Source organism: Motacilla alba, chromosome 6, assembly GCF_015832195.1.
Source record: "Motacilla alba alba isolate MOTALB_02 chromosome 6, Motacilla_alba_V1.0_pri, whole genome shotgun sequence".
Classification (NCBI taxonomy): domain Eukaryota; kingdom Metazoa; phylum Chordata; class Aves; order Passeriformes; family Motacillidae; genus Motacilla; species Motacilla alba.
Window position 1 is genome coordinate 28,675,267 of NC_052021.1, and position 26,567 is coordinate 28,701,833.

Sequence of the window (26,567 nt, forward strand, 5' to 3'; positions counted from 1 at the left end):
ATGTGTTGGGAAAGCAGTTCTTAGAAAAACAGTTAATGTGATCTGTTGGGAAACTTTTGCAGTACTACCATGAAAATATTAACTTAGATATGACACTTGTTTTCTTTGCATATATCCACATTAAAAAGTTTCTTTGTCATCAGTTTGTTTTACTGAATGTGTTAAATTGTAGTTCATGTTAGTACTAGAAGAGAAACAATAGAGTGTGGGGGTCACTCTTTAGATTGCTAATTAGGGAACTGTACATTTTTGTGCTCTTGTCAAAGAGAGATGAACAGGCAGGAGGATGGTGGATACGGAGGGATGTTTAATTACTGTCTCAGCACAGCAAGACTCAAGTGGTTGAGCAATAATTGCCTTGGTGGCCCAACTCCTATGTTCAAAAAAAGACTTGGGAGAAGCCTTTAAAATATGTGCAAATATATGTATGTGGGCAGTAAACGAGTCTGCTATGCCCCTAATAAACTTGGTGAAAGGAATTTTGGGAGCTTCTGTCTCTGTTGGTGACTAGTGTGAACAAACAGATCATCACTTGGGCAAGATGGTGCTGAGGACTGACATCCACACTGAATGGTTTTTTTTGTCTCTGAGCTAGTTCTAGTTAAGTTCCATGGACTGACAGCCCCTTTGGCTCTGGAGTGAACATTGCACATCTTCTAATTGAGCTCCAGGGCTGCTCCACAGGGGCACTCAGGAGTTGGTTCAAAAGCCCATTCCAGATCCACACAAAGCCAACCCTTCAGGAGTTCCCCTTGGGACGCAAGGATGGCTCTGTCACGTGTTGGAGCACGGGGACAGGATGATGGCAGTGGGTAGAGCAGCCTTGACAGCCTGTGCTGGCCCAGCTGTGCTGCTCCCAGGGTGGGCCCAAGCAGGGATGCTGCCCCACGCTCAGCTGTGGGGTGCTGCATTACCTTGTCCTGTAGGAAAAATAAATGTGATGGTGCTCAAAATACAATCTCAAATAATTTTTTTATTTTAGTAGATTTACAAGTATATTAGATGCAAGTTAAAGTTTTGTAAAAGTGTTTGCTTTCATTGGTTTGTGGAAATTTATTTGAATTATTGTGCAAATTACTGTCTTAAGTAAAATCATAAAAACAACAATAATTCTCTTTGTATGTTAAACAATTAGAGAATGAAAAAAGAAATAACAAAAGATGGCATGTTTTGTTTTGTTTACCTTCCATTTACAGTATTGATTCTTAAAATATTTATGCTTAGTTCCTTTTACATCCCTGCAAAAATAAGTAAATAATTTCATTTTAACTAAAGTATTACTTTGATACAATATGTAATTTATAGGCATTAATACATAATAAAAAAAGGAATTCCGCAGTGTACTTATAATGCATTCATAGAGCTCGAGGCACAAATGTGTCATTAATTCATCTAGTCTAAACATGCTGATCATTACATTTTACAGATTTCCCTCTCTATTTATCCATGCAATTTAAATTTCTTTAAGGATATCTACACATTTTATTTCAGTTTGCCCATTCCAAGCAGCAACACATCCACTAATTCCCCTAACACTTTTTAGTTTGCTGCCTAAAGAAACACAGAGAAAGTAATTTCTGAGTTATGGAAAACACTTTCTTTTCCTCAGCCAGGTCTGCACTAAATATGCCTAAATGTGACCTCCGGAAGTCAAAAATTTGCTCTGTAGCTTGCAAAAATAGTTATGCAGGCAGTAATTATTCCTTGCAATTTCCCTTCTCCTTGTTCTATTAAATCACTATTTCTGTTTTCATATTACCCAGAGCCCCTCTGGGCAGAGCATCTGCATAGCCCAGACCTCCCTGCTGGCCCTGGTGTTCCCTTGCAGCTTTTCCTTGGCCACTTTGCTTTGTGGAAGGGTGCTGGGCACAGGCTGTGTTCAAGACTTCTTCCTCTGCAGTTCATCGGTTCTCCAATTGTTTATTGTCTCCAAAATCATGCTAGGGTAGTAACTTCCAACCAACCTGTAATCCAGGCAGCTGGTAAAGGATTGCTCATTTTCAGGCATGCTTTTTTTAGTGTTTCCTCCTGTTTTGTTCCATGTGGTTTGAAGGGGAAACTGTGCAAAGCTGTATCCTTGTCTTCTGGCACTTTATTTCATTGCTCTGGAGAGCACAAAATCTTGATAATGCTTGGGCTGCTGTGGTTTTAAGAGTGTCTTAGTATGGCAATTGTCTTACTGGGAGGATTTACATTGATAAATATAGAAAGTCCTTCACTCTGTACTTGGGGTTAGCATTTTATAACCCGTGTGCTTTGCAAAGGCAGTTTTCCATATGTCTGTTGATTTGGATGTCACTCAGTCTCAACTGGAAAGTCAGAGGTGGTGGACATAATCTATGATCATGTGGATTAACTGCAGGCAAGTTGCCGCTTGGTCTTTTCCAAAAGTGAAATGATTTATTTGTAAAGTCTCTGTCAGCAAAAGATTTTTGTCCAAATTTTGAATACTTTTTGTGATTTTTCTCTGCATTCTCTCCATGTTTTCCAATCTCCTTGCAGAAAATGCCAATGGCAGAGCTTTAAGAACAAGTCTGATAGTATCTGTTTTGGCAGTACCTTGTAGAGTGACAAATTTATCTCTCAAGTGCTGCTTACCACTGTGCATCTGAGTATTTAAGGTTGTTTTAACCCTTTCTGTTTCAGCATCCCAGCAGTAATTCATACTGATTTGTCATTCACAGTGATCTCTAAATTGGTTTGGGAACTGCTTCATTTAAAAAAAAAAATCTAAAAATTGACCATTGCACAATCTCTTTAACCTCTGTGCCACTAACCATTATTAACCACTTTTGTCTTTGTGTCATGCATAGACCTCTCAGCTATGATAAATTTGTCCCATCAAAACTGAGTGGATCTGATGGGAGCTTTGTAACCCATCTAGAAGTTCCTTTTTCCGATGTTGGTCCCCTGCTGACAGTTTCTTTTTTATCTGCCCAATGGCCAATTTTTAATTCATTTAATTTGCACTGCACTTTCTGTTTTTATATCTCTGTCACAAGGCGGAGATAAGAAGTATAATGGGGGACTGGAGAGCATCCACCTACATCCATCCTGCTGGTTTTTTACTTTTTCTGCCTGTGATGTTAATGTCTTTATCATGGCTCCCTTCAAATTCCTATTGTTTCAAAGCCAAAGAGAACTTATTTCTCTATCATTTCATTTCCCTGGCCAAGCTGACTGCTTTCTGTTATACCTTTTACATTCAGCTTAGATTTTTTTAGGATGGTTTCTTCAAGGTACAGGCACGCTATAGATTTATGCACTGACATCCCAATGCTTTCTGGTTTGTTCTTTATTCCTTTTCTAATCTCTTTCAACATCCTATTTTCTGTTTTGACTGCTACTAAACATTCAGTTGATTTGTTCAAAGAACTATCTGCAATGACTTCAAGATCATTCTCTTGAGTGGTAATTGCTAATTTAGAACCTATCATTGTGTATTTGTAGCTAGTTGTGGTGGTTTGTTTTTTTCTTGTGCACATTGCCTTCAGTTCATTGTCACTGAATTTCATTCTCTTATTTTATTGCCAAGTCAGTCTGTATTGTGAGATCCTTTGCAGTCAGCTTTAATTTTTATTGCCCTACATAAAGCAAGGATGTTATCTCACCACAGGCTGGAACTAGGTTAATTTCACAAAATCTATTTTCCATCTCCTTCTTCATTCATTCTTTAGCATGAATTTTGATTCACCTCCTAAAACACCATCCCCTTAAAAAAAAAAAAAAAGAAAAAAATAGAATATTTACTTGCCAAGTAAAGATTATACAAAAGTCACGTTATCAATGCTGTAACTTCCAGTGGTTGATAGTATTTTATGGCTGCATCTTTAAGACACTAATTTCTGATTTTAGCTTTGTAAGTAATTGATGTTTTGACTGATGACAAGAAAATTCAGTGTTACCCACTCCACTGACGTACAGAGCACAGAATCCATTTGTCTGAAGTCTTCCAGCCAGAATTCTGAGTATTTTTTATTCTACTAAGTTAAGAGAGCTGTTCAAGAAATTAATAAATGTAAAGGACAGAATTTTCTAAGGGTAGGTATTCTCTTCCTGGTCATAATAAATCAGTCACAAAGTGCAAGGCTCTCTCTTGGTTTCTTGTGACCAGCTCCCTTGCATGTATTAACCTTTTCTAAATTCCAGGAGCACTGAGTTAAAAACTGCAAACAGAGTTGCTGTTGTTTCCCTAATTTAGTGGGTTTTGGAAAGACAGTAGAGGAGGAGAAGAGTAAGCTGGCCTTCCATTACTTCATGCACAGCATCCCAGCCTTTAGCAGCCCATCAGTACCCTGATGCTAAAGCATCTGTTGCAGGTACCAGCTGGACAGTGCAGTGCAGAGAAGGGGAAACATTTCTGGGAAATACTATTTATAAGTCCTTCTTGACTTTAAAACCTTAAAAGATATTGCTGCAAAACTGAATTTATTCTGGTGGTCAGTGGGTTTTTTTAGTTCTGCTCTTCTCTAGACAACCAAATATAAATTTATGATCACTTGTACCTGCTTTTAAAGGAAGACATTGGTGTTACTTTGTGCTTATACACAGTGCTCCTCTGAACTATACTACTTCCAGAAATCTTGCTATATCTTGTATTAAAGAATATGTTTTGAAACTCTTTGGCAGAAAAGAAGATTTGTAGATGTCTTCTTGTTAATTCAGTAGTTAGTGTTAGATTAATTGAAACCACTTTGTACAGTAGAAGAGCTAACATGGTGTGAAAGTTCTTCACACAATTAGTAAATCCAGATACTTATATTAAAAAAAAAACTGTCTAAAAATTTGAAAGGTCTTCTGAGTAATTACTAGTGCCAGCTGTAGAAGCCTTTTGTCAGTATTCAGAAACTCACTAAAAGAGGTTGAGTTCAATGATCTTTCTACTAAAATACTTTATGGATTAAATGTTACAATACAAAGATTCTGAAGCAAGAGAGAAGGTGTATGCTCTGTTTAATTTTCTTTTTTTTTTTTTTTTCCTTCTTCTCTTGTGTCTTTTGAACTGTAATGTGGTGATGTCCTTGGAGATGTTTTCCCTGGGCAATTACCCATGGAAATACTCAATAAGATAACACAGGTCTATTGTCACTGTGCAAACCCAGCTCCTCAAACTAATTATACTCCTTGTGTAGTTACCCTTCCTGCATCCCAGGAAATTACTCAGAATTTACAAAATGAAAGAAATATAAATTGCTATAATTTTTTTTTGCTATACTTCATCCTCTTTTTCCATCTACTCAACGTGGAACATGCAGTGCATATTTGTTGAGACTGTTGTGGGTATGTGGAGGGTTGTACTGGAGCTTATCCCATTCTAATGGAAACATTTCCAGGAGAAAACCAGAGCATGTGATGTGCATTTGCTTTTGACTTTGAACATGGATGGTTGCCTCTTTGTAATTCTGGTAGAGTTCAGTTTCCCCCAGTTTTTGGGGTTTATTTTTCCATGCTAGAATGCCTTTTTGTTACCTTTGATACCCTAAAAACATGAGCTTTTCACAAGTTACAATTCTTATTTTTTTTTTCTTTTGTAATTGCAGTTGTTTCTTATCCTTACTGCTGGTAGCTGCTGTCGTTTGGAAAATCAAACAAACCTGTTGGGCTTCTCGACGGAGAGAGGTATCGATAACTTTAAGATTATTATGGTAGCTTTATCTTTCAGAATCAGTTGAGAACTTTGATTAACAGTCACTCCTTCCCTTTCTCCTTTATTTAAATAATTAGCACTGCAAAAAAAAAAAAATAGCACTGCAAAAATAAAATACAGTCATTTATACCCTTGACTTTTTTATGCTGAAGAAGTAAAAATTATTTCTTTCTCCTGTCAAAAATTAAAGGAATTACAGCACTAGGCTGCAGAAAGGTAAAATTTCCGTATGGTGGCATATTTAGAATATTTAGAATAGAATTGAACAGAATATTTCAGTTGAAAGGGTCCTGCAAAGAATTATTCAGCCTGACCACTTCAGGGCTGACCAAAGGTTAAACCATATTATTAAGAGTATTGTCCAAATAAATAATAATTTCTTATACACTGGTGAGCTTGGGGCACTGACCTCTTGCTAGGAAGTCTGTTCCAGTGTTTGACCACCTTCTCTGTAAATAAACGTTTCCTAATATCCAACCTGAACCTCCCCTCAAAGGAGCAAAATTCTCTATTAGAATCGGTAGTTTCATCATTAAATCTGTGGCACAATTAAAATCTTCAGTCAATATTCATACATAGAATCACCTTATTCTTTTGTGGTCTAAATTCTTACAGCTGTGTTGAAAAATCTGGGCCAAATCTTTGTTCTTACCTGCTTAACAATTTATTACACTTAAATGAGGTTAAACTTTATGCTACTACATGTATATGATTGTGTACTGATAGTTGTGATATTTCATTTTGTTCTCATGAATGAGATATAAAATTTGTAGATAGGGATGCTTTCTCTTCTTAAGCTTCTAATCTTGATGATTTTTGGAAAGAGCACTTGCTTAATGTACTATAATCTTGAGGGTTTATTTTAAAGACAAGCTTTGGTCTACTTAATGATTTTTTCTTAGTATACTGGCACTAGGAATGTTTAACTTTTTTACTGTAGATCTACAGTGAATTAATATATGCCTTAAAAGTGCCAGGTAACTAGCACTTATAATTTTCCTTCACTGAAATTATAATGTACTAATGCCAAGGTTTAGCTGCAAGTGGTGCTACAAAGGAAAATGTATGTTATTGGTACTTGTTTCCTTTTGATACTTTTTTTTATTCATATGAACATTATTAAAAATTTTCTGAGGGCAAATTCTCATCTATTTCTTATTACTTGCAAAATATAGATGAAAGTTACTGTAAACTACGTTATTCAACTTAATATAATTTCACTTAAATTTGCACAGAACTTTGATAGTTCTGTGCAAAACTGTGTTGTGATAGAATGTAGTTGTTCATTGATTTAATTCCAGATGTTAATGAAGTTGACTTGTTGATGTTCTTAAGAACAGGTATGAATGTACCCCTTTCCAGATGTAGAGGGTCTGCTCTGTGTTCTGTGATTGCTCTCCTAGATTTTTGAAATATAATATTTTTAATGTGGTCTTTAGGCATCATTTGATAATGAAAACATTTTTGTACAAAAACTTTCTCAAGTTTTCCAATCTTTATTTTCCTAATATCTTTAAAAGTAGTTCTAACACTGTTGTGAAAGCTAAAATAAGCTGTTTGATAAATGCAACATAAACATCAATCAGCTTCTTCAGAAGAGCAAAAGAGAAGGATGTACTTGGCAATTGGATTAGAACTCAAAGCTTCATGGTTGGTTCTGAATCTTGGCTTTCCTTGAGTATAACGAGAGAAACTTGGTTTTCTCTTGTAACCAGAGTTTGGTAGCATTATGAATTGTAAATGCTGAAAGAAATCTCTTTTATTTTCAATCTGCTTTTGGACACCAGCTGCAGTTCCCATCAAATACAAGTTTTTGATTACATTCCGTGCAATTGTTTCCTTTAATCTAGGTAGAAAACTTCTTTTTATATGTAACATATAAGATTTTGCAATTAAGTGTTGCAATAAATTGTATGAATAGCACACAGAGACAATCTACTGTTGAAAATATTTCTGAAGTATCTGCTTTAGAGCCCATTTGGCAGATGAGCTTTTCATCTCTTTCATCATTCTTTAAAGACAGAAATGTTTGACTCTTTAGATATTACCTTCAATATGGACCCGAACTACAGTAATAGAAAAAAACAAGAACACAAACAAATACAGAAAAGCTTGCTGTTAAAAGCTGTGCAACCTTGTATTGTTCCTCCCGATTTTCTTTCCCTTGAATGAGGAGGGACATTACCATCCAGTTCTTGTCATATTGTAGTAATGCATTTTATCAGGGTCTTGAGGTAAGCCAATAATTTTTTTTTTAAGATTTGTAGAGCCCTATGTGTAGCTGAAAATTCTGATCCTTGTCCTGTTTTGCCCTCTGACTTCAATGCTTGGCTAAATTGGAACGTTATTGATTCCAAATTGAACGTAGCATGGCTTCAATCCAGTACAAAGCAGGAGCAGGTTGTTTGCATTGTGAAGAGGGAATGTCTCAGTTATCCCACTAATTTTAGAAATTTTCCCTCCAGTTTATTTCCTAATTCATTGCTCGTTCAGCAAATACTTGCTTTGCACTGCTCAGAGCACTGCCCATATCTTGCTGAGCAGTTTAAATTTAGGTTCTATCATAGGTACAGGTAAGAAACTGTTACATGGTATATATATGAAAATGGCTAAGTAAGTGTCTCCAAAATACTTTAAATGAGGTTTGTCTACACTGAATTTAGCTTCCTTTGCCCAAATCTCTTGGTCTTTAAGTTTATTTAATTGAAATAATTTTTCCCTAAATTAAGAACTTGAGATATATTAATATTTTTTTTGCTCATAACAAAATTTTAGTTCACTTTTTTTTTCTTACCTAAATTGCTGTCTCTTAAGATATATTTTATCTCAGGTTTTTGAACTCTATATTTATACTTTAACTCCTGGATGAGCTTCTCTTCTTCTCTCCTGCCTTCTAAAAGGGCAAGGGACAGCAGACACTGTCTTACCTTATACCATCAAAGTTATTCACATTCTAAGGGAAAATGGAAAGTATCATTCTTTTATTTTATAGTTCCAAAAAGATCAGTGAAACTTTGAGCAGTGGAACATGAACAGCCTCCTGCCTGGCATCCCTTGACACCTTCCACCACCCATCCCTCCCATGGATTTGTGACATTTTAAAAAAGGTTTTTAAGAAGGGCTGAAGTAAGATAGTGGAATATTGCTCATTTCAGGGAGCTTGTTCCTTGAAAAGAATAATATAGAATACCATGAGATGATTTCCAAAGCATAAGTCTCATAGCAGTATCTTGATAAAAAAACCCCAAAAGTCTTGATAAAAAAAACCATCAAAGTACCAAGAAAACAAAACAAAACAGGAGGAATTTGGAACATTCATGACAGAGCAAGATAATATTTACTGGTAAGTATGGAAATTGATGCAGGATTAGAAAAAGGGAAAGTTATACTTCCATATCAAATAAAGGAGTTCCTAAATATTGCAAGGTTTAGGAAAAGCAAAGCATTTTTAGAAGAGTCCTTCACTATGTTAAAAGATCAGATAGGTAGTCTCAGTTTTAATCCCTCATCCTTCTTTTTACTCCAAAGGCTCACAAATCTTTCTACTCACACCTTTCTCAGTAAAATTTGACTTTTCAGTTCACTGGATGAAAAACCAAAAGCTGTCATTTTTTTCCAAATGATTTGTTGGGCCTCTTGCATTTTGTACCCTAAATTTACACAAGAGCCCATCCATGAAGCTCCAATCTGATTGTTTTCCTCCTTTATACAAGAAAAGATCTATCACCCAGATTTGCCAAATAAGATATATGAAGAGAATATTATTTGTTTTCTCTGCATGTTTCATATCTAAAATATTCATTTAGTCTTCTGCTCAGAATAGGTACAAGACAATCTGTTCATAGATCATTTTACTGAAAACTTGATAGGTTGCCTGCTAGATTTGTAGTGGCTCAAAGGTTTTGTCTCATGAACTTCTGATTGAAAGGCATCACACTGCTGATAGCATCTGCATCCAAATGATTTCTTTTTAATAGCGCGTTGAACTTTTCTTTTTGCTGACAAGAATACACTGAGGTCACTAACAAACTCACACAAATGGGATTATAAACCACAAAGCTTCTGGCTGAGTTATTTTAGTAAAGTATTTGCCCTTCCTAAGGTAAACCAGTTGCTGCTCAGATTTCCTTTTGTGCATCTTTTGTACTCTTGGTCACCTCAGGTGTTTTAAAAAATTGTTACTTTTAATCCAAAAGCCTGTAATCACTGATGTACATGAAGTGCCTTCTTCCCTTCACTCAGACACACAAAAGACATGTGCCAATGTGTCATGTGTTGTTATCTAGAATCATAGAAACATAGAATTGTTTGAGCTGGGAAGGACCTTTAAAGGTCATCCAGTCCCACCCTCCTGCAATGAGCAACCAGAACAGGCTGCTCAGAGCCTCATCCAGCTTGAACTTGAATGTTCCCAGACATGGAGGTTTCACCAACCTGAAAGTAAAAATTTATTCCCTATATCTAGTCTGAAATATGCATGTGTGTATATTGGATCAGTCAATTAGTTAAAATAGATTTGTACTTTTTTATGTAAATCGCTTTTTAATATATTATTTTAATTACACACCAGAAAGACAGTGCACATATTTAAAGATTACTTAGATTCTCATTTCCTCATGCAATGCACTATAAAGCTCTTGACCAATGAGGAAGTAATGCATGATTGCACTTTTAGGTAAAAAATGCTTGAAAGCATGGATTGTGTGTGTAAAGTGCTTGCCTAACTTTAAAGGTTAATATCATTTATGTATAGCATCTCATTATACAGTCAGCTGTGCACCATTTGCCTGTCTTAAAGAATAGCATATACAAACATAAAACCATGGAATTGTAGAAAATGCTTGCTTCATACAGTGTGTGGGTGCCACTCAAGTTATTGCTTCTGTTTATTAAATGTGCTTATGTTTGTTTAAAAAGCCTGCCATCTTTCTGCCTTGATTTTGTTACCAAGGTGGTTTTATTCTCTTAAATATTCAAAAATTTTTACAAATAGACAAATGAAACTGAAGTAGACTACTTCTTAATAGCAGTAACAATTCATGCAATAGCTTTAGGCTCATTTCTATGGTAACTCTAATAAGAACAAAGAAGTTCAGTTATGTCAATAGCACTAATGAATGTGGAGAATATGAGCGTTTCAGCTCGAGCTTTTTTGCTTTCTATTCAAATGACAATACTTTAAAGTATTTCTTTTAGAAAAGACAGTAATGGCTTTTGGTGTATATGATATTGCTTATGGGATGCAACACATTTACTTTAGCAATACTAAACCACAGAGAATATGGTGTATTCTTGAACAACAGCTTTTGAAGGAACAAAAGCAATACTTTGTGTTTCAGGGTGAGCAAGGAACCAACAACAGCAGATGTAAGGAAACCAAAAAATATTGACATGCATAATTAATGTACCCCAGTGTGTAATAGCATTCGTGTGTGTAGGGGTCTGCAGGATTATAGAGTTTATGTTTAGAAGTTGTTAAGCTCACAGATAATTTTTCTTTTTTGCTATCTTCTTGTCTGTTGCTTAGCAAATATCTTACACATCTGTATGTAGTTACTCATAGGCTGTGTGAGTAATCCTGCTGAAGTCAAAGGAGCTATTCATAGGACCAGAATCTCAACTTGTTATATTGCTCAGGCTCCTCTGAAATCAATAGAGCTATGACTGCTTATTTAAACTCTGAATCTGGTTTTACTGAGGATAACTGGGACATTTATTTCAGGTTGATGTTTTCTGCATTCTCTCCAACCTAAAATTTAGGTTCCTCTCTGAATGAACCTTTCAAGCAATATGCTTGGGTAGCTGACACTAGATCTTGTCTCAGGACTCCCTCTGCAGTCAGTATAAAAGGCGCTTCCAAATGACAATTTATCCTGCCCAGTTTTCACACTGTTCACTCTTTATACTCTGAGACTTGTGGGGACCTGACTTCTTGTTAACAATACAAATAACCCATTGAGTCAAATCTCCCATACTGAGAGTTATTCTTCACTTGGCTTTCATTTTGTAAAATCGAGGTTGTATTTATAATACTGTCATTTCATAGAAGTAAGCATCTGATTAATACTTATATTAGTAATGCTCACAACATGCTTGTTCTCTTTAAAGAGAAGTGTTAAATGGTGCCAGTGACAGACTCAATATTATATTGTAAACATTTCTCTTGGGGAGTAAATTAAGCAAAGCTGTTACAAAGTATTTGTGAGAGCTTGCTAACAGATCTGTTTCTTTATTCCACAAAATTTCAGAAGGTAAAGAAGATAATAGACAACAACAGATTTTAAAATGAAAATGTGAGTTCTTTAATAAAAAAAAATCAAGTCAGGGAAAGAAACTAAGTAGGTGTTTTATTATATGTACTTATGACCCGGAGAAGAAAATTGTTCACTTTTCTTAACATAATAACCAAAGTTCCTTCTTACATTTGTGTAGTGGAGTTAGCCTGAAGATTCCCAAAAGGCAATAATCAAAATAAATTAGTTTCATTATATGTGGTTCCTGGGATATGCATAGAAAGGAAGCTTGGATGTAGTTTTTACTGCTGATAACAGTACTTTAAAATTAATAGTTGTGATATTCTGTTCAGTAGAATTTATTATCAAAGTTGAGCTTTCTAAATATGAATATAAAATGCTTCTGGAGATAATGCTAATTTTATAATGGTGATATTAAGTCTTACTCTCTGGTTAACTCTTGCAAGTGTACTGGGGTAAGTTTTCAAGCCAACAGGAAGGTAAAATTAAGGTTATTTTAAGGAGAGAGGGAACTGGACCAAATGAAAAAGACTGCCTGAGGCAAGTGGCCACTTGGCAGAACCCGACAGTGCCTTGAGCTACACGGTCTGAGAGTTTTCCATGGGGCTGGTTGTAAACATAAGAGCATTAGCAGAATTTTTAGCGAACTAGCTGTCAGCAAAAAGCAGCAGACAATGAGAAGGGCAGTCCTTAGTGGGATCCTGGGAAGAAGCCAGATAACTCCTTTAGAATTTATGACAAGAAATGTAATTTGAATTGGTTTCCACAGTGCTAAACGAATGAGGATGGTGGATGTGTTCTTTGTAAATAAAGAGGATTGCACCAAAATAGATGATTCATTTCTGTCTCCTAACAAAAAAACAAAGACCAGGTGTTGAAAATTGGCCCAAAGTGGTGAGACTCTCCTTTATGTTTGTATTTCCTCTGTCTTTGCAGCATAGCATCAATTTTTTCCCCTATTAAAACACAAACAAACCTTCAGTTTCTCAAATCTGTGTGAGAAAAGAGTGAATTTAGCTGCAAACAACAGAAGTGTTGCAGGAACTGATACGAAGAGAGAATGAAAAGGTTTGATAATTTACAGTAAGAGGTCTTCAAGACAAAAATGCAAATACTCCTCTGTAGGTACTCCATTGCTTTTCTCAGAGTTTCCAGAAATTTCAGTTGCACTGGGTAGGCAGCTTTGGCCTAGGTGAGTCCCCTGCAATGGGAGAAGCATAAAAGAAACTCAGTCTGAACTGTCCTTCCTCCAAAGAGCAGCGAAATAACTCAAAGTCCAAGCTTGGAAAACATAGTTCCTCTCTGTTAACTCTGTTCTTCCTTTCTACCTAAAGTTTTGGTTTTTGTTTATTTGCAGTTGAATGCTAGCCATGTATTCTAAAAATTACATTAAATCATGCCAACAATAACTTTTATTGCTTGTAGTTTATGGAACATTTGCTACTGCTTCTACAAACATCCATTCCCTTGCAAATGTTTGATTTTTTTTTTCAGAGCTGATTTTTAGGTACATTTTCGTATGTGTGCAATTGAGTAGCAGTAAGGTGGGATTCATATCATTCCTGAATCTCTTCCAAAGTGTTTGCATCTCACTTTACCCAGTATGGATAGTAGCTGCCTTCCAAAATGAGCACATCCACCTTTTTATCTCTTAAAGTTAGTGTTGATAATATACAGACTAATTGTTTCTTCCTTCAAAAACATTTTGAAGGCACTGAAGTTTCTCCTATGTGGATGACCCCCTGCTAAAGTTAGAGCTTTAATAATCAATGCAAAGCAGATGCAAAGATCAATGCAGCTGGAAATTAAATAAGTTCACCAGCTGATTTTTTTTCAGTGCCTGCACTATTAATTGGCTTACTCTGTCAGCAGAGTGTGTTCACTGCTGTGAATGTCAGTGTTGTTGCTATCAACAAATTCCATGGGGTCTCTGTAGATGTTTGTACACACAAACATTCCTTGGGGTCATCCCTCTTGAGCAAACAGTGGCTGTGCAGTTCATCTGGGCACCTTCAAGGCTTCTTCCCCTTCTCTGGATAGAAGGCAAAATAATAGCAGGGTCATGGTGACAGGATTTGCATGGTATACTTATTCCTGGAGGAGCCTGTCAACACCTGTGATAGGTTAGGTTGGGAAAAAAAAAGCCAGCAACACTCTCTCCACCCCGACAATAAATCCAAAACCAAAAAAAACCCCCAAAACCCAAAAACCCCAAAAAACACACAATCAAATAGTACTTTTAAAATAACCCATGGGTATATGACAGAGCCTACAAAAAGGTAGAGTAGTTATTCTTTTTCAAGGATCTAACAACGCAATGTTTATCCTTCCTGGAGCTGTATTTTTAATTGCTCCAGCAGTTCACAAACAATAGTTGTGAGTTAGTGTGACCTGATATAAACCAAGCTCATTACATTATTTTCAACAGATAATTAATAATTAACATATAACCTTTGGCTTTCCTTTTATCTTTGAGTATTGACAGAAGTCGCATAAAAACATACTATGTGTGGAAAAAATGCTTTGAAATGCAAAACTTAATTAAAATTAATGTAATGTTATTTTAGTATGCTCCTATAGTAGCAAAAGTAATATAGGGAATATGAATATTTGAACAGATGATTATTTTTATCCATTCAATTTTTACACAAGTAAATTTTGAAAACAGAATATCATTTGATATTTTTGGGATTCATTGGATTGAGTGCACCATGGCAGTTAAATTGTGACATCAGTAAATTAGCCCAGACTGCTTTGGCAGTCAATTGACCCACATGCAATTAGCAAAACTGAAACCACAATGAATCCTGTAGCTTTGAGCTTGTTGTGTTTTTTTTTTCTGCTTCGCATACATTTTGAAAATCCCAGTTAATTAAGACATCATAGACTTAAATAGCTGTAGCTTCTTAGCCTTTTATATTTGTGCAGCCATGGTCAGAAGTACTAAGGGGGAGGCAGGGAAATACAATTTCCCAGTTGGAGAAATTTGGCTTAGGAAGTCAGTTCTTTCCTTTCTGGTGTTGTGGGTGCCTTTTTGCCAATGCCTTCACTGCCTGGGCCATCAGCTCCTCACCTGTGCCACACAAACAGTTGTACAGGTAGCGGTGATACAGTTTTCAATAAAGATTCTGTTGGTATTATTTGGGGGACTTTGGTGACTGTTTTGTTTTATTCTGTAATGACCCTTTGTCCCTAGGCAACTTATTTAGGTTTCTGTTCATTTAGGCGGGATAAAGGAGGGAAATGGACACTAAATTTTTCTCCTGTTTTTTTCTGGGTGAAGAGATACAAACATGTGAAATACAGTCTGTTACTTTAATGTGTTATATTTCATACATATTTCAATATTTGCTAAAATGCATTATGAAAGTATGAAATATCTTGTATGTGTTTGATTTTCATCTTAATTAAAATCAATCACCCATTTCTTAGGGTTTTATGCTTTCTGAATAAGTTAATGATGCACAATACTGATCCTACACTGCTTTTTGCCTACCATAATAATTTTTTGTCTTCACAAAGTTAAGGAATAGTATTTCCAGAAGAGTGGGAACATGCATGTTAGAAAAATACTGTATCCCTGCATGTATGACCCACATGCAAGTATCAGGCACACCAGGTTTTACTTAATACCTTAATAGTGAATAATAATATTCAGTATAATATAATATATAAATTATGTATATTAAATATAATATAATGTATATTATTAAGTATAATATAATGAACTTGTCCCTTTCCACATTCACATGGAAAGCAAGTCCACGTTGTTAATGTTGTTAATGACTAAATCACCCATGCACAAAATGTCCACCTCTGATTAGAGCATCCAGTGTGCTGTCAGCTTACAGAAAACGATGGACATAAATCATCTCAGTGGAAAGGGAGGAAAAGAGGAGCCAGAGAATTAGTCACTGAGTTCCCAGAAACATCCGTCAATAAAAGCTAAGCTGTTTGTAAGCATCTATGAAAAAAAAATATTAAAAGCCTGGATGTTTTCTTCATTAACCAAATCACGAACAGAGTATGCTTTTCTTCCAAGGTAGGATGAATGTCCTTTTGAATGGAGGAAAAAGCATCTGGTGCTTGTACAGTTGGTCATTATAAAGACTATGAAAAGTCCATCCCAGGATACTTTAACAGGGAAGGCAAGGAAGCATTGTCATGATTACATAGCTGTGGAGTAGGTGCAAAACTGGTCAAAACCCCATAATCAGATGTTTCTTATCAGTGAAGTGAGGGATTAACTATGTGTGGACTGTAGTTATCTGCATTAGCCCCTTCAAAGCTTTGTCCTAGCTGCAGAACTCATCAGTGTTTTATAATGACCCAAATCATGCAATTAGAGATTACATCTAATCAATTTGCATACGAGGAGCTGGGTCAGGAGTGTGTTGCAAGCAGGATCAGGCTTCAAAACAACCTTTAGAAATTGGAAGCAATACCCATACTGGTGAAAGCAAGTTTTAGAAATAATCTGGTAGAAATAATCATCTTCACAGAAACAGCACGAAGAAAAAGCTGACTCTGCTACAATTCTTCAGAGCTGATCAATGGCTTAGAAAGGTTCACAAGCTGAATATAAGTCAACAGCAATCTAGTTACAAAAAAAGGAATATATTTCTGGCTTGCATATGTAACTCTGAGGCGTCTAGTTCTTGTCCTTTACTGAATTTGGCCTTAATTAGACATCATGGACAGCTTAGACACAGCAGTTCAAAAAGTCTGTGGAACATTTGGAAATGTTCAGAGGAGAGAAGTGGGAAAGTGTGTCTGTTTATAGTTGCGTAGCATAAAAGGTCATGGAGAGGTGTGATAAAAGCCTTGAAGCTGGGGAATGGAATAATGCATTTATCTGAGTCTGTTGTAGAAAGGATGAGAAACAAAGTGCCCATGTTGAGCAAAGAACATTCAGGTGATACGATGAAAATTAATAAATTGTAATGATATTAGTAGTGTAGTTCTGCAATAGACAATCTCTGACATTGCAGGCACTTTGTCAGTGTAAGCCTTTAGGAGTGGGATGGGCAAATACAGGAAAGAAATTAGAAGACCTGGATATGCCTTTGTAGGGTGGTGGGGAGTCCCTTGGCAGTCTCTGTATGTCTCTTTTAACCTTATGATCTTGTGTTTTAAAATCCCACTTAGGTCAGAGTATTTTGTACATACCAGGAGCCTTTTATATGCTATAGAATCACAGAATGGGTTGGGCTGGGAGAGATCTCTAAAGATCATCTTGTTCAACTCCTGCTGCCATGGGCAGGGACAACTTCCACTGGAGCAGGGTGCTGCAGGCCCTGTCCAACCCGGCCTTGAGCCTTCCAGGGATGAGGGAGCCAGGATTTCTCTTGGACTAAGGCTGCATGATATGATATTGCAACACCAAATATCCACAGAAGTTCTCTAATAGCACCTGCACTTCCTCATTAAAGACTATTTTAAAATCTACATTAATTTGATATTTATACTTTCATTGCAAAACTATGTCCCAAATGGTGATAAAGGCAAGTAATTATCCAGATATTCCATCATATTTTTTTGCATTTAAAAGGCTTTTAAGGAGCAGCTTTCTTCTTTGCAAATCTCATTTGCATAAATGCAGCCTTTGAAGTTATTGATGTCATGTACAATGGTTAAACTTTACAAAATTTCAGATACTAGAAAATCAGGGTCAAAAGTAACCCCTTACCTTTTGTGCCATTTAAGATCATGTCCATGATATCCATCCAAGTGACTGAGTCACCCTGTGGATTGATTTTTTTTTTTTTTCATTTGTGACTTCTCATTTCATGATTGTTTTGCACTTTACATCCTCTTCATTGTGTAATTTTACTGGTTTTCCTGTACGAGTGGCAGGCAAAGCAAAACAGCTTATTTGACCTTAAAAACAAAAAACACACCTAGATGAGAAATTGAGAAAGTTTTGTGTTGTTTTGTTTGGAGTTTTGGTTTGTACTGGGCTTTTGTTTGAATTTTTCTTTTGTCATACATAGTTTTGCATTTATTCTGATTTTCCTTTAACTGAACCAGTCTCACCAGTATTTTAAAATACACATTTTTGCAACAGCACTGTTTAGCACATATACAGAATTCTTATAAAAGGTAGCTGCTGCATGTTTGTGAGTCATTCTTCTTGCTTTCCTGTATCCTGTGACAGATGATTTCTATCCTACAGATGGAAAATACTGTATATTTTCAGTAGTTTCAGAATGGCTTGTTGTTTTCTGACATGCAGCTAACATAATTTAAACATGCTTTCTTCCTTTATATAATGACCAACTTACATTTGACCTTTGGCTTTCTTTTTATCTTGAATCATTGATAGAAAATTGCATAAAATCATACAATTGGAGCAAAATATCTCTCAAATGCAAATTCTAATTAAAATTAATATTGTGTTCATGAAATGCAATGCTTGGGATATCACCAATATTTGAATATGCTATTAGTTTTTCCATGTTTTTTGTCCCTAAGAAATGGTTTAGGGTAAAATATTTGAATCAAGCACAGTGTGATGCAAAAGCTAAATCCTAACTTTATTTAATTGCTTTAAATTTTTTTATCAACTGGAATGCATGCAAATGGCAAACGAATAAAACACCTGCAATTACCTTTTTTTCATATTTTTGTATATCTACTTACAAGGCTGCTATTAACTGGAAATAATTCTGTGGTATAAAAGCTGTTACAAAACATTCTTTTTGAAAGAGATATTTTTCTTCAGGCTGAAAAAAATCTCACTTTTAGTGGAAGGTAAGCAGCTTCATTTAGATTAAACTTTTTTTGGTGGAAGAAGCAAGTAAATATATATTTCTAACGTAAAGAAATAAGGTGATTTAGCTGGATTGCAAGCAAAATAGGATATGAAGAAATATAGTCTATCATCTCAGCAGTAAATAGGTTTTTCTAGTAGTTGATACAGTCAAAAATTCCCTGTCAACCCACATAAAATTCACATTCATAGCTAAGACTTACAAAGGAAAGTTTATATCCCTCTATTTTGCTAGCATCCTGCTCAGGTCAGACTGACATTATTTTGAAAAGTTTCTGCTATCTTTGAGAGATCTTCCTCTAATCCATATATTTTGCAGATGCTATTTCTGCTACCAACTTGAGCACAGTATTCACTTTTTCATTGCATCCCAATTCTTACACTCTGTAAGTGCCCATTTACTGCTCAATCCCACAGCATCCCAGTACACAGATTCATAGTTTATGGGTCTCCTTACTCCAAGAGAAGGGAAATATTATCTGTTTGTGGAGGGGGTTTAAATTCCTTTATTTTCCTGTTTGATTCTTACCAACATGAGCTGCAGGATATATATATATATATGTCTAAAAATCCTGGCTTTGTTTTTCTCCCCGTGATGGAGGGAGGCCTCAGGCAGCCAGCTGTCATGCAGCACTTTCATACTGCTTGCTCAGTGTCCTCCAGGTGGGAAAGTAGTGTAAGTGTTTACAAAATGTTTCTCTGATCAGACATTCAGCTTCTTGTAGGCTCAGGCCCCCAGTGGGACTTGGCCCTCTGTTATCAGTTTTGGAAGCACAGAATGTCAAAAGCAGCATTCACTGGACTGCTCTGCACCAGTTGAAGTAGGTACTTGACACTGAAGTCTGTCAAAGATATTTTATTGGTGTTTCTAGGAAATCAATTGTTTTCTTTTTCATTTCATGTGAAAAACATCAACTTGTTCACACATTTATTTCTGTATAAAAACTTTTGCCTGATTTACTCAGGGCAGTATTTTCCCCAGAGCTGATGTTAAGACCTTGTTTTACCTACCCATCAGTGCCCTCACGTCACTGTTAGAAAAAATAAGATGCAACAAATATTTTCAGAATATAGGTAAGCAGTCACTGAACAAAACAGTTGTTGTTGTCAGTGAGTTCTGCCTTGTGGGATGAGCCTGGAACCTCACAAACAAAAAGCACGTGCCTTTCTCCAGGTCACTGTAACACCATGGCCCAAATGGGTAACAAGGAAATGAGGAACATGCAGGCATAACTGTCTACATTTAGTGCTTTTTCTGCATGTTCTAGGAGACAGACTAAAATTTTAAATAGATAAATATGTAAGAAGGGGAATCCTGTGGCAGCTGTTACTGGATTTACCATAGATTTAGTGGGGTTAAAACTTCACCCTTTACAATTATTTGAGCTGCTCTGATTTAGATAGTATTATGCCCCATCAGTAAATTGTATATAAGATTTCCAGCGTTTGAAAAACATTGAGATACACCAGAGCCACAATACAGTTCAGTGTGCACTGTGACTTCATATTGCAGCTGTTCTGTACCTGCCTCTGCTGTGCTGTGCTGTGCATCAGGTGGGTGTGATTGCTTTGAAGAATCCAACACAGTTTGTAATTCACACCATTCACAAATATTTAAACAGGGGAAAAAACTCCCACAATCTAAAAATAAAAAAAAAATATTGTTGGAGGGCAAAAAGCTATTTTTTAATCATCTTTTCTTTATGATTGTCTTTGATTTTCACACCTCAAAGTGCCATAAAATCAGCTTTTGATCTTCATACATTCTTAAAACAATCTAGCAATTAAGTGAACAAAGGGAAAAGGTAGGAAAGTAAAATTGTTTGTGAAAGATAGTGAATCAAATTATAAACAGGGCTTTTTTGTCTGATTAAATTAATGTTTTAGCTCAACAAAATTACACAGTGACACCTCTCTCCACTCCCATGCTTACATTGAAGTTTGTCAAGTGGTGCTTATGTGCTTTTGATAATAACGAACTAAGTTCTGAAGTTCTGGAGAGTTTCATTCCCATTTTAGCTGTTGAGCATATTTAATACCTCTCATTAACGTACTTTACAGTTTCTTCTTCTAGATAAATGTTTGTTGAATCCTAAGTGAAGGTGCCTTTGATGCTGAATGGCTGCTGTGTGTGATAACAAGGGAGTAACTCTGCAAATTCCAGTGCAGTCCTGTCTTGCAGCAGGTCATTGTTCTGTGGCTGTGAGGCCAGCATGCTTAGTGCCAGTCTCTGAAGAGATTGTGTGGCTTTATACACTGGGACCCACTGGTTAGATAAGGAAAAAATACATCTTCCTGATGTCTTAGGGAGTTGGTAATCAGGATTCTATTCAAAATGGAAACTCGTCCCTAATTGAGCGGCGCTCTGTTTGGTCTTTATCTTTTAATAGAAAGAACATAATGCTAAAACCCCAGGTTTTTTAAGAATGGCACATGTCTTTCCATGATATTGGTATGAAACGTCATTCTCCCAGAAGAAATATTTCTCTAGAAATACTGCTTTATTTGTACCGTCATGCTGTAAGAACACTACTTTCGTGTTTAGCTGTAATTCAGTTCTCTTTACTATTTTTTGCACAAATATTCAAACGCACTCTCTGCCACTTATTCAGAAAGCTCCCAGAAGAAAGATTAGCTATGATAAAGCTTTTTCACGAGGAGCCTCTCCAAGTAAATGACAAACTTGTACAGCTGTACTCATTTTTTTATACTGTTAGTCTCTGCCAGAAATATGGGAAGAGGTTCTAATAAGCATATTTAATTGATCTTATGTCTTTCTTTCCTTGTCCTCCTGATTTTCATTGTATAGCTGTTATCTTTGATTTTTCCACTGTTCTCATTCCTTCTCCCATCAGATACATCTGTTTCTCCTTTCTGTTATTCATCATTAGTTATCTTTTCCATTTTGTTGGTACTTGAATATGCTCTTATGAAACACATCTCAGCTGTGTTGGGTTTTTGTTAAAATTGGCACTTCTAAAAGGCCTCTGCCTTTTGGCTGTTATGCTTCAACTCAATTGTCAAAATGATTTCTCTAGATTGATGACTCTTTAGAGAAAGCACTGCCTTTGCCTGAGTGCATTGCTGGTATGCAATAATAATGAAAGACTAGACTGCTTCTTGACTGTCAAAATCACCATACAAAAGGTTTAAGAGGACAAAAGGGATGGTGCAACTTGGTGTAATGAAGAAGAGAGGATGCAGCAGCACTACATTGCTGGCTTCTGCTGGGAGAGCACTTGCCTTACTGCCCAGGATCAGTACAGGAAGAGGAGTGGGAAACTGAGGGCTTTTGACCTCCTTAAATTTGTACTTGAGTACTTAGGGCTTTCCTTATTGACAGGGAGCAAAATAAGGGTAAATATGACCACAAGGAATGGTGTTTCCATGCTTCATTTATGCTACACAGTTGGGCAAGCCATGGTTTATTATCCACTCAAAGGGGGGGGAATAAAAGGAAGTTCAAACAAGTTCCAATAGAAAGAGATTTACATCATTTGGATGTGAAAATTATATTTACTTACTGGTATGAATGGCTTAAAAGCATATACTATCAAAAGAGGCACCAGCCATGAAGTATCTGTCAGTGCATTGGTAGAGGATTATACCTTTATTCTCCAGAAACAGCTCTTTTGCTGGAAGCTTTTGGAATAAAAGAAATAACTATTCAGATCCCCAGATGCTTATTCACATCTGACTTTTTTTTTTTTTAATTTAAAAATATCTACAAGCTGCATTTTATTAATGCTTTTAATTTTAAAAGTTGTCTCCTCATTAGAAGTACACATACAGTGGAATGTGAAGCAAAGCAGAAATGGAAGAAGAAAACTGTAATACATGGCTTAAATAAGAAAACACCAAGTTGCAGCTTATTAAAATGAATTTCAGTAATAGCTAGCAAGATTGTTTCTTTCAAGTCAATGCATTTTCTGGAGGAGTACAGGTGAATGGGAAAATGCAGGAAACTCTCATCCCGTCATTATTTGATGTTAGGGGTGTATTTATAGTTTGTTCCCTACATACTGTCTTCCCACCATTATTTGCTTCTGCTGCTTAAGCCACTTGAATGTATAAATGTATCTGCCCCTGCTGTGTCTCAGTGTCTGTCCTACACATAGAAAGTGTCTGTTTGCAAAAGAAAGGGGCAGCTGGGGCTGGCAGGAGGCTTGCATAGCCCTCTGGAGCAGCAGGCCTTTGCATTGAGGTCTGAAATTTGATTTAGATACCTAAAATTCCCATAGGGAATTCCCTGTAAAATACAAAGCAGCATAAACTGAGAGCAATATGTGATGCAAATTTCTCACCAAAACTGCTTACCCTTGTATCTCTGTATATGCATTTATGTCTGTGCCATAATCTAAAAAACACCTAATCAATCCCCCATCCACAGCCCCTCACCCCCAAGAATGACACCATAAGAGTGGACTGAAGGACTGAAAAAAATACCAATAGATACTTGTGACCTTCAGCTTGTGTCCCTGTGGGAGAAGCTCCTGAAGTTTGGTTCCTGGGGAGATCCCTGGGCTCTGTTAATTGACATGGTAAATGCACTGCAATGTTCACCCTTTCATACCCTCACCCTTAAAACTTTCCCTGTTCCATAGGTTCATTTGCTTTTCTTGGGAGAGATTATTAATATCCCAACCTAGGCTGCATCCTGAATTTAATATCGAGTTTGATTCCATTTCACTGCATATTGTATCCAATAAATGTTCAATAGCTTGGGAGAGAGTCAGCTCCCCTTTCAAATTAGATTTTAAACTTTCCATTTGCTACTTTAACTCTATTAATATATTTTTTTCATCTTTTGTGTGTTTTCTTATCCTTTTAAAATGAATTTTGGGAGTGCAAGTCTGAAACCCAACTTTATGTCAGGGGAGTAAGAGTAAGCTCTGTGGCAAATTCTGCCACTGCAGAGTAATTTCATTCAACAGTAGCACTAAAAATATCTGAATGGTCTTCATAGATAAATATTCATTTTACATCTGTAACCATATACACTCTGCGTATTTTATGTAATTGGTATGATTTATATGTTCAATTTCATTGTAGATTCCATAAAGAAATGAGCACTGATCCTCTTTTAAGTGGGGATTTTATTTTTTGTGTCTTTGAGAACTTTTATCTGGCAATTCAGAGGTTCAGAACATTTCTACAATGCACCTTGAAAATCTATTTTTGTTTTTTCATAGCATGGCTTTTTAAAAAAAAGTGCAAATGAAAGTTACTAGTGCAGCAGGCATTTTAATACCTGAAGCAATATTTTGTGCTGTTCTGAATTGCTTTTGGCAGGCATTTGTTCTGATTTTGAAACAGTAGAATGAAATTATGCATATTTATCAGATATTTTGAAACTTTGAGATGTTTGAAGTTCTTAAGATTTTATGTTCAGTATTAATTGGTGTTTTTCTTTCAGTAGAGAGAAATAGACTTAACCAGCATCACATAATATTTTGGATTTTTGTCCTTTAAAAATTATTAGTTTTGGATACACAATCTTTAAACCTTCAGAAATTGACATCATTGATAACTGAATAGTTGTTTACCCTTAAAATGGGATATATCAAAGGCAGCTAATATATTTAGCCACAGTTTCCAGTGAATTTGCTTTGCACACAGTCCCTTTATTCTGTTTTTTTATCAATTGCCTACAATTGCAGCAAGTTTATTTGAGGATTTATGTATAGTAATTTGATCCAAAACTAATTACATTAAATTTATGAAGTCCTGGTAAATCCAGGGAGAGTTGAATCTGCCCTTTAATCTGGACTGATGTTCTCATCACCTTTCACATCCATACCACACATGCTTTGGATGGCACCTCTGTAAGAGCAGCACACTGACATAATTGCCAATGATTGTGTTATTCATTGTGAGACAGGATGGAACCTGCTACAGTGCTCTGCATGCCTTCAGTGGCGTGGAATGAAATGTCATCACCTGGGTTTCATAAAACACACCTTAGTAAGAGGGCTGGGATAACAACAATTCTTCCTGATACAAAAATAGCTCATAGATTTAGGGGTTTGGGGAGTGGTGGTGTTTTTTGGTTTTGTTTTTTTTTTCCTTTCAGGTGGGTAGAAAGGCACAAATGCTTGGTGCCCTTGGTACAAATTTAACAAAGCATTATATTGTCACTTGGCCATCTGTTGGGATAAAATGGTGGTTATTTTCAGTGATGCTACTTTGATACTTTCCCCACTCCAACTTGTGATTTGCTCTTCAGGCACTGTGCAAGGGGGCATTTTTCCAGTGTACTGTAGGTGAAAACTTGCTGAAATTTGTGTGCTTGTGGCTGAATACCCCTTTACCTGTTTGCTCACCGAGAGCGACAGATCTATTTCATACATTGTTGAATCCTCATAGAGGCAGCTACCATTTTTTGCTCAGTTTTATGTCAAGCAAACCCACACAGTTGTTTTTTCCATGGATCAGATTGTGTTCACTCACAGCCAATTCTCTCAGGTGCTCTCTCACCTTTCCTCTGTCCTTCTCCACCTGCCATATGCTAACGTGGCTGTGCCTGTGCTGCTGCTGTTCTTTTAGTGGCCATAGCAGATACTCAGGTAACCTTACTTGCATCAGAATGACTCTGCAATTTGTTTCATTTTTAATTAGTATTGTCATAAACATGAATAATTGTCTTTCATTTATGCATAGCACATTTCACATGTTTTGAGACAGAACAGCTTGAAGTACCTCTTGTTTTTAGAGACATACACAGGATAGAGACACAGTATGTCAGTTTATCCTTTAATACTGTTTTAGATCAGGAAAAAACAAAGATTGTGATATCACTGTAAATCTGTATCTCTTGTGTTGGGTATATTGCTTTTGCTGTTTTCTATAGTTGAGGTAATCAAAAACTCGCTTTAAACATGCAAAAAGTACTAGACTATGATGAAGATGATTTTACCAAATATTATCAAAATTCTGTAAGCAAAGCCAGTATTTCCTCCTACTACCCACAAAGAGGAAATACTGCAAATAGTCTATGAAGGAATTAAATTCAATTTGTTTGCAGTTCTGAGCTCCTTTGTTTTTTGATGATTATACAAAGTGAACATATGTGGAATACTGCTACCAGCTTGCAGTCTTTGATAAATCCAGACAGGCAGAAGAACACTGGTGGCACAAAATGTAGTATAAGGATGTTTCTTATGGTTAAAACAAAATCTGCAAATTCTAGCCCTTTTGAGATACCAGTGTTAGCAAGATTAGAACACAAATTATTGCATGAATGTGTTAAATATCAAATGTTAATGCCAAATATACTTGGCAATAAATTAAAGGTTTTTGTTCTGTGATTTCCATCGATTTTCCATAGTATACAGATGTAGCAGAGAGAGAAGCTGAGAGATTTCCATTCATAATTAGGGTCAAAAAGTGGTCTTTTACCAGGAAACATCTGATTTGCATTGGAAGGCTTTTCTTATGGCAGCAGACTGTTGCAGCTGTCCTGTAGCCTCCTGCAGCACGGCAGTGACAGGGGTCAGGCTCTGTCAGCTCGGACCTTTGCTGCTGTGCAGATGTGAGCTGGTGTCATTGCACAGCCTGTCAGTGCCACTCTCCTACTTCAGGGGCCTTCCTGTCACTCTGAGTGACCAGCTCTGCAATATCACTGCTGAGCTGAGAGAATAACTGTGAGCACTTCAAGGAATATTGGCTAATGTACATTTTCAGAGAACCTTCTCACAAATTTTTGACTAGGGAACCAGGGTGATTTTTCTCTGTCTTCCATATCCATATCCTCCTAAAAATTTTAAGCTGTTTATAAATATCACAATTTATGGACAAAAAAAAAAGGAGAAATAGCAAAGATAATGAGCTTCAACTAATGTGAGAAAAATAACTGGCTATTTAGAGGAGTGAGACTCATCCTATTCCTCTCATT

General features: G+C 36.3%; 1 protein-coding gene across 4 annotated transcripts in view; it reads left to right on the forward strand.

Moving 5' to 3' along the window:
• Positions 1-26,567, forward strand: part of ATRNL1 (attractin like 1) — a 435,696-nt gene that overhangs the window by 225,664 nt on the left and 183,465 nt on the right. For all 4 annotated transcript variants that reach the window (XM_038140021.1, XM_038140022.1, XM_038140023.1 and 1 more), the window contains exon 26: positions 5,541-5,619. In XM_038140021.1, coding sequence (XP_037995949.1) covers positions 5,541-5,619 — 79 coding nt within the window. The remainder of the gene's footprint in view (positions 1-5,540; positions 5,620-26,567) is intronic.